Source organism: Larimichthys crocea, chromosome III (genome assembly GCF_000972845.2).
Source record: "Larimichthys crocea isolate SSNF chromosome III, L_crocea_2.0, whole genome shotgun sequence".
NCBI lineage: Eukaryota > Metazoa > Chordata > Actinopteri > Sciaenidae > Larimichthys > Larimichthys crocea.
Window position 1 is genome coordinate 32463898 of NC_040013.1, and position 9606 is coordinate 32473503.

Here is a 9606-nt window from a genome sequence, read left to right on the forward strand (position 1 = left end):
GCTGAGCATTATACAGATCTTTTTTTATGTGAGAGCCATTTCAGACTGTGTGTGTTCTGTGTTTCTGTATTCATGCTTAAGGAGATGTGACACAGGAGGGAAAGGTTGATCATATTAAACCAATGTGGACACAAAATCAATGCTGACACATAACCACCCTGCATAATCAGAAATCATTTAGACTGTCAAACAATACGCTTTGTCTAGATACAGACTGAATATTGCTGTGGTTTAGCGTCATTGATTACCTTTGTTCTCAGCTGGATGCTACATCCATGATCAGCAATGTGAAAATAATGAATATAAGGAACAATAAGCATATTTTGGAGATACTGGCCTTAATCTGGTGCTTAAATAGGGAGGCCCTAAGCAAAAACACACACATAATCGTCCCCAAGCATGGAACACACTAAAAAATGCACACACATAATCGTCCCCAAGCATGGAACACACTAAAAAATGAGACAACTGTTTAGTAATGAAGAAGATAAAAGTCAACAGGTTTTTTTAGAGATTGCATATAGATGAAAGGAGCACAAAAAAATTGGAAACAGTTTACATGTTCTAGAGTCACTGTAGCTGTTATAATCCATAGATTATAATGCAATTTAACATATGAGGTAGGTCTGGTAAGTGTGTCATTGGATCTCAATAAGTGTATGAAAAATAGGTTTTAAAAAAATGTAGGTTTATAGGGTACCAATCTAGTTTGACTCATGACAGGATGTGTTGGATTAACATCAACAGCCGGTGGCATCAGCCCCTGTCACTTTCTTCCATTTTTCTGCTTGATGATCCAATCCAGTTGATCTTCTTGAACCCAAAAGCCCACTGGCTTAATTTTCCAGTTATGCAACAGCCTTTAGGTAATGGCAGTGCCTCTCTACTCGAGTGGAGAAATCACATCAAGAATGTCAATGCAAGTGCACCATCCATATATAGAAAGCACTAACCTGTGGAATGTCACAAGCAATCACTCTCAAAGTAGTAATTTGCTTTCAATCACTGTCTGATTTGATGAGCTGAATAATATGAACATAAAAGCCAATGATTGTTGTTTTTTTAAATCCAGAAATCAGAGAAATTCCAGTTGTTCCACTCAGCACACAAGGTTGTACTTTATTCTATATACAAATGCAAGAGAACAGCAAATGTCCATGTACTGTAAAGAATTCATGTTTTTCCCGGGCTGAAATGTATGGTACGACAGACTCTGGCATGAGGCTGAGAGAAAAAAGAAAGACATAAAACAGTTTGATATTTCGGCAGAGATGATTACTACAAACATGTTACAGACTGACCCTTACTTTTACATCTCCTTCATTTTACAAATGGAGAAAAACAGATATCTTACATGTGATGTACAGTCAAAACCCACATTTCTGTCACATGATGCCCTTCTTCTCCCAGAAAAGTGTTGCACCCCCCAAGTGATCTCTCCACAGGCACTCTATTTAGATTTTAGATCTGGACTCATTGCTGGCCACTTCAGAGCTCCCCAGTTCTTTGTCTTAAACCATTTTTGGGTGCGTTTTGAAGTGTTCTTTGGGTCATTGTCCTGCTAAAAGACCCATGATGTCTGACGGAGACCCAGCTTTCTGATACTGGGCCCTACATTGTGCCCGAGAAGTATATGGTAGCCTTTAGATTTCATAATGCCATGCATACAGTCAAGACATCCAGTGCCTGAAGCAGCAAAGCAACCCCAAAAAGTGAACCTCCAACAAGTTTGACTGTAGGGATCAAGTTCATTTCCCTTTTTTGTGTTGTTCCAACGAAACAAAAAAGAAAAAAAACATGAAAATACCGAAGCATTTGTGATAGCAACAATTTTCTGGGAGAAATAGTGTAGACAGAAATGCAGGGGTGCCAATATTTTTGGCCATTACCGTATAATCTGAAGACATTTTGTATGTGGTGCAGCAAAAGTTTAAACAACTACATACATATTCCCCTCTGAGCTAACATCTGTTTTTTAAATGAGTTACATTTCATCGCTCTACATCCTGCTACATTAATGTTTTAATCAACAGCAAATATGATTTATTGAATTTTTATTGATAATAGTAGTAAAGTTGCTTTTTTCTTGGAAAACAAGAACATTCCAAGTTTTAAAGTTAGTTTGGATTATTTGGTAATAGCTGCACAAACAGTAAAAATAACTTAATGGTGTAATAAGAATGCAATGTTTTCTAATCGTTTCTCAGATCAAGTCCCCCCCAAAATAATTACATACATGTTCCCATTCAGTTAATATAAGTGATAATAAATCCTTCTGCTATGTTTGACCCATTTGTGTTTTATGAGCTTATTTGACCGGCCCTAGGCAGCTGTTTACCACATAACAAGAGTTTCACTCAGATCCGTCACAACCTCGTCTAGATTTGCTGCATGGCCCTCAGGTTGGGAGACACCTAAAAGACAACAGACAGATCACAAAGGAGGAAACACATGTCGCATGGTTATGATACCTGCATGTTAGAAAATTTAAATTATTATTTATAAAGATTAGCACTGCCAAACTCTTACCTCAAAATCTGTGCCGGTGCATGCCTTGATATCCTCAGGAGTGAGCCCCTCCCACACTTCAATCAGAGTAAGGCCTTTTGTCGCATCCACATCAAACACAGCCTGGTGAACAGAAACAGGGTGAAAAGAGAGAGAGGGATGGATGATGAGACACAAACGCAGAATGGTAAGAACGAGTATTTCCTTAATAGTGCTGTAATGTGTGGTCACAGACAATGATGTGGGTGCCTCAATTATCAAAATGACCTACAAGAGATGACAGCCCCCTCCTAAAAAAAACAAAAAAACATCAGTGCTACACGAGAGGGGCAGAGTACCATTTCAGTGTCATCCATAGATGACAAAATAGCTGTAATTATATTGGTGCCAAATCCATGAAAGGCTTCAGAAAGTGGGTCCTCAACTCTGTGGACCACTACAAAGTAGTGAGCAATCACATTTTAATTGTTGTACTACTTTTAACAATTAATAAAATAATAATAAATTAATTAATTAATTAATCCAATTAAGAACAATTGAGATGAAATGTAAAATGTTGAGGAACGGTCGTGAACGGGCCGATTCAAAAGGAGCCAGCTCTCTTAAGTGAACGATGGGAGCCGGCTCCGGTAAGTGAGTCGTTGAGTTATAGTAGAAAAAGAAGCAGCATTTGGACCCATTCGTATCGAGCAGGGTCGACAAACAACCTTCACAGACACATGAAAACTGTGCATACAACAGTCAATAGCTGTCCTTTTTAAAACATTTTTATAGGTGTTTCTATCTGCTTTGTGTAGCAGAGTGGTTCTACATTACAAGTGAGTGCATTCATTGGGCGGTTTCAGAGAGTTACAACAGCCTGTAAACACAATGAAAACAATTGGCTACAGCAATTTATTGATTGAATTTTTACTTTTGAATGCTTCAGTATAAAGGATATAGTGAATATATACATGATATATGTGTACACATACAAATCATAAGTGAAATCAGCGCTAAATTTGCCTGAATTGTGAAAGGTATAAGAGGTAAAATGAGCCGTTTGGGAGCCGAAAGCTGGCTTCTTGGTGAGGTGAGTCAAATGATCCGACTCCCTAAAAAGAACCAAACTTCCCATCACTACTACAAACCAGGGGATTGTGAATTTGCATCGTGAGGAGTTCTGAATATACACACATTCACAAGCAAAAATAGATAAGTCTGATTCCAGGCTTAAAGGCGAGCTTACTGAGTGTACACGATCCATAAATGAGGCCCCTGGAGATGTCAAATGTAAATGTAAATTACTGTGAGTAATCCTCTCATTTACACTGAAGGACAAAGGACAACAAATGCTGAAAATGTATCTAAAGAAAAACTAAATAGTGTTCTGTCTTCTAAAAAGTAGCAACACAAAATGAAAATCAATTTGATACACAAATGATTGTAACTTACTCTCAGGAGTCAGACCTGTTCTTAAGCATTCTTTTATTAGCTAAAATAATTATTTTCATTCTTTTGTTCTATTAAAGTGTCATCTTGCCTCAAACACATTTCGGTTTTAGTTTCTCTTCTTTCATGAACTCACATGCATTTAGAGAATAATGATCCTCAACATTGATTTTTTGTGAGTTGTTACATTGTGATTGGTTGCTTAAAGACTGGGATAGATTTTCAGCATGAACATGTCCTGTATTTCTGTCTTTATTATACCACAATATACTATATACTGTAGAGGGCAGAAAGCCTTTACTTATTTATTTGTACATTTGAACTAATTTTAGTATATTCAACTTTTGTAAACGTTGTTTTTTGAATGTATCAGAGTTTTATAAAAGTACAAATAGTAGTAGAGATTTTGTGAGCTTAGTTTTTAGCAAGGGTATTTATTAAAATCAGTTTGTTTGAACATGAGAAGTGCCAGTTTAGCTACTTTGACTTTCAGTCCAAACAGGTCTACTGCTTTTAGCTTTAGTGTGATTCTCAAGCAAATGCAAGTTATTCTCCATCAATAGTTTGGGTAATTGCCTAGCATAAGATTGCCATGTATATCTGTCAAAGTTGATGTTTCAAATTGAGTTCCGATACAGACACATCTGACATACCCATTTATGCACAAAATGCAAAAAAGAGTTGATAAAGACAGGCCAGGCACAATGATCTGTGCTGGTTCCTGTTGCTTCTCTCAGCAGGAACTGACAGGCTAAGCCTGTCACAACCAGGCAAAGCCCGTCAGGACTCTCAGCTCATTAGGACCACACACACAATGACAGGGCAGGAGGCAGATATCTCACTCCAATACAGCAAGGCAGATGGAATGTCACAAGGGTCTATGGATAACACAGACACTGACAATCATCTCTAATCGTAACACGTTGCCACTGATTAAGGGAAATTAAAGATTCGTCAAAATGTGCTAGAGGTGGATGATACAGGTGTGACAGAGTGCAAACATGGCAGGAGCTATTTAATGTCAATGAGAGCTGTCTGTCACAATCTACTTTAACATGCACAAAATCCAAACACAGGATGGTCTGGGTAAGTCCATTAAAGCAATTAACTATTGACTGACCTGGTTTCTGAAATCAGAATTCACTACTGAAAAGCGAACTTTGATTTCATTTGTAAAGCAGCCTTTTTGTTTTCAAACTGTTGAGTCACCGTTCTTTGCAGTCTTCAAAGTCACCACCGTCATTAACCAGATTGATGCAAGTTAGTCATTAAGAAGCTGTTAGTCTACCCCATGTGTTGTCTGGGGAGAAGTGGGTTGAATGTCATACAACAACAATAAGCCACCACCACTCAGCCCACTCAACGCTTTACACAAATGTGAATATAATAAAGAAATGGAAGTAAAAATTAACATTTTACTCTCCAACTAACAAACTTCAAAAGCTTACACAGTAGTCTGCCAATGCATTACAGCAAGGAGCAGATTTTGAGATGTGTTCAGACAAAAAAACTCACAGTAGGACCATAAAAGAATTTCAATTTAGTTGCCAGAATAATAATTGCTGTCATTACAGAAAATGCCACAGGTAACACTTATTCTAAGCCCATTATAATGATTAATTCAGGAGATATTATGCTTCATTTGTGAATGACTGAGCAATTATTATTTACTTAAAATGATTCCCCAAATAACTGTTAAAAAGGAGAAAATACTGAGCATGCAGACACTTCAGTCATGACAGCAACTCAAGGGGTCCATGGAAGTGATACGATTTCCTAAAATCACTTCATACACACACGATGAAAAAAACAACAACATCATTTCAATGACAATGCTGCAAGCGAGCAAGCTTGAAAAAATAAGAGCTGTGGTTAAGAGAGAAGAAATGGCAATATAGTCTATAAAATGGTCCAACCATATAGAGACACATCGCCTGGGGAAACAGGTTTCCTACTTCCCTGGGTCTCAAATCATAGCAACAATTTTTAGGACAACTCTTGAATTTCCATTCCTCCTGGCTAGTCAAGGAGGATGTTTGTGAGAATATATTGTGCATGTCGGCATCTGTGCATCTGCCTCTGTGGAGGAAAAATATGTTTTTTATTGGCAGGTTTGGAAGGCCCCAGTTTCTGCTCTCGTTTTGGAAACAAAATGGAGCAGTGGTTTTAATCATGTAAAGATAGCAAACTGGAGAATACATGTAGGATAATCATTACCAGGCATATAAAGGCACTGTTTGCCACCAGGTTTAGAGTCTCTTATTTGCTCCTGCTGGATGTTTTCTCCGGTGATTATCACAATCATTTTCTCAGAGCCCACAAGTAATTTTATACATGGGGTTGTTGGCTAATAAAAGGTCAATTTTTCTGCTGCTTAGCTGTTGTTTGTTCATCTAACCATAAATTAGTTGCTGAATAAAAAGGTTCCACACGACCTCAGACATTAAATCCTAATTGACTTTGTGTCGTGGGCGCCACAGTGGTGCAGCGGTTAGCACTGTCGCCTCACAGCTAGAAGGTTCCCGATTACAATCCTTGGGCTTTTCTGTGTGAAGTTGGCATGTTGTCCGTGTGGATTCTCTCTGGGTACTCCGACTTCCTCCCACAGTCCAAAGACATGTAGGTTAATTGGTGACTCTAAATTGCGCATGAGTGTGAAAGTGAATGGTCGCCTGTCTCTATGCATCACCACCCTGGACAAGTCACTAGTTAATCAGTGTAACCTGCCTCTAGTGACTCCAATGTCAGCAAGGATCAGCTTCAGCCCCATGCTGGTTGATGGCTGGTTGTGTGTCCAGTGTAGAAACACTGGCTGAAAGATTGCAAGACACTTCACTGGTGACCACATCTTTAATAAGATTTTATATTACTATCCTATCTTGTGCATGTGCAGAAATGTCTTGGTAATGCTTATGCAGGGAGCCTTGTAAACTTGTAAATGATTACTTTGATCAATTTTTACTGACAATCACAGATAATCTTTTGTCTCTTCTTTGCCATCCTAGAGTAACATGATAGCAGAGCAGGCTGTTATTCTTTCAGATGTATCAATGCTTAAATGAGACCACAAGGACTCAAAAACTCTCTGGTAGGTAAGGTGAATCACTGGCAACTGATTTCCCTTTTATTAAACTGCCTCATTGTGTGTCTTGATTGTTCACAGTTTTGAAGGCAATTTTGAAGGTCTATGCTTGTTTTCATGTTTCACCTTGCTTTTTGAACATCAACTGAAAAGGCACTGAAATTGTTATGGTAATTATGGTATAATTAAATAGCTGTGAACCTGGGTACAAAAATGTGCTCTCAGATCTCTCTGTCATATGCTTGTTTGTGCACATAGCATTAAGACACAGATACAATATGAGCACGGATAATACTGGCCAGTGATAGATGATGACACTGAACAATGGGTTTTCAATAACTAAATATCAACACTGTGTTGGACAAACCAAACTCATTACAATTTCAATAGGTGTGGTTCATTACTTGATGAATCCAATTTGAATAATGCATTCCGGTTTGAAGTAACTCACTTGGATGATAGTTGACAAAAGAAAAGGAGGTAGAAATGCAGACTTTTCTTTTGTTATAGTCTTTTAAACCCTTGTCATTGTCATTGTGGCTGTCACTGAAGCCTCTAGCTCCTCACTAAGGTTTCTCAAAGGAAGGAAGTTGAAAATTTCTGAACTCTTACCAGAGAAGAGGAATGCCACTCAAAGTCTGAAGTCTAGACAGTTGTCTCAAAGTTATACCATTTGAGCAAAACTGTGCTTCTCTTACAGTTAAGCGTTTTGGCTGCCCTTCTATCAGTTATGCTAGTTTCAGAATGGAAAACTTCACTCAGATACAATATTGGTGGGAAAAAGGTCTGAGGAAATGTAAATCAGGCGTTTGAGATTAGAAAAAAATAGTAGCAACAAAATCATCAAATCATTTACTACCACTATTTGCTATTAAGTGTGAATATGTAAGGATGAATAGACATGTAGTTTTGACAAACCTGCTGTGTTAAATAGCTTGATCTTCATTTTGTTTTCTTCCTGATCCTTATTTAGCCTATTCAATGATGCTGAATGTGCCAACATGGGTGTTGTCACTGATATAGCTTTCTGTTGTCTGTTGACAACAACGGCACTAAAAATCACAATTAAATTGACACTTTTGCAACTACCACCAACAAACCGAGCTAACATTAATTCCTGAGCTGCTGAGCTGACACAAAATATACTATATTATACATGTAGAGGCGCAGAAAAACATGTCAGCATCTTTATTGTGCTGTTTCATATATCGATTTTCAAAACAAGCCATCACAGTAAGAAGAGGAGGTAACAAAATTCTAGTGCTATTCTATTAGTAAGCATATTGGCAATATCTGAGAGGCTGACAAGCAGTTACATGTCACTTTCTAAAGTAGACTTTTCGAAGTCCAAACTAAAAAGAGACACCGGCATTGCAAAAGGAAGAGTGTTTCCAAAATGTTACCACTTGTGGACAATGGCTGTTTGGTAGAATGAAATGCCAAAAAGCAAAATAGAGCAAAAATATATTTTTTAGAATAAACACAGTGAAATAGACATATGAGAAGAATAAAGTAGAGGAGGAGTGATGTGGAGTTCAGAAAAGTAGTAAGTATAAGAGGTAATTGTGTGCTGATGGAGATGGGCGGAAATGAGAAAAGGGGTTATAAAAGATAGAAAGTAAGAATTCTTGTCCGTACAAAGTGGTGGTAGGTAGGGAAATCAGCGAGAGATGAAATGAGAAAGGTGGTACCAATGGTAGCGAGGCGGCAGTAGAAAGAGGTTTAACCTTTATAAATATTGACAGAATTCGGCAGGCTGAGAAATGTTGCACAATCAGAACAAAAGCCAGCTGAGCAGAAAAGGACAGACGGGGCAAAAAAGGAAAAATAAAAGCAATAAACACTGTCTGACTTCCCAGCTGACAGGTCATGTTTTCAGTGAGCAAGTTCCAATGGCAGTAACCACCAGAGGGTTGCAGGGAACTGACCAGAGCACATGAGGACACTAAGACTAAACCACCACAAAGCTCTTCTTGATATCTCTCTGGACCATTTTCTTTCTTAGTTTTCCTACATCTTTTTTTCCAATTAGCATTATAGTTCCTCTTCCTTCATTTCCTCTAACTGCCCTCTACACTCCATTTTCACCTTTTTAAACCTTGTATCTTTGCTATCTATACATATCAAGTACTATATTGACAAGATAAGCTTTACCTTAAATTAGTCATTAAAATCCCAATCGACTGAATTTCTAATCCTAAAGATTAGATTAGAAATACTTAATTAATCCCAAACTGGGAAATTGCATTGCAGCAACAGCATAAATAAATAATATTCATGCTACAGCTTTTTTTCCCTTCCGTTTCACCTTATATGCTACCAAGTACGATAATGTATTCTTGTAAATGGGGGTTACATTAGTTTAGTACATGCTTTCCATCACACCATGGAGAACTGTAGGGAGCTGATGAAATTCAAAAAACAGTAGAAACAGAGCTCTTCACGTATGGGGTGCCGTTTGTAAAGCGTCTCGCTCTGAAAATAACAGCAACATTTAGTCACATTTAGCTAAAAACAATGTTTAAAAAACTGGTTTGAATTTTTGAGAGTCACTTTTTTGCACATTTAGAACAATATTTGTGAAC

The 9606-nt window shown here is 37.8% G+C and overlaps 1 protein-coding gene across 3 annotated transcripts in view; it reads right to left on the reverse strand.

The window, feature by feature from the left end:
* Window positions 1-1048: 1048 nt before the first annotated feature.
* oxct1a (3-oxoacid CoA transferase 1a) overlaps window positions 1049-9606 on the reverse strand; it is a 42647-nt gene continuing 34089 nt past the window's right edge. The window contains exons 16-18 of one of the 3 annotated variants that reach the window (XM_019264513.2): window positions 2530-2631; window positions 2374-2414; window positions 1066-1224 (exon numbers count right to left, since the gene is read on the reverse strand). In XM_019264513.2, coding sequence (XP_019120058.1) covers window positions 2379-2414; window positions 2530-2631 — 138 coding nt within the window. In that variant the 3' untranslated portion in view covers window positions 1066-1224; window positions 2374-2378. Of the gene's footprint in view, window positions 2415-2529; window positions 2632-9606 lie in introns of all 3 variants that reach the window. The other 2 variants (XM_027277998.1, XM_027277997.1) reach the window with 2 other exon arrangements.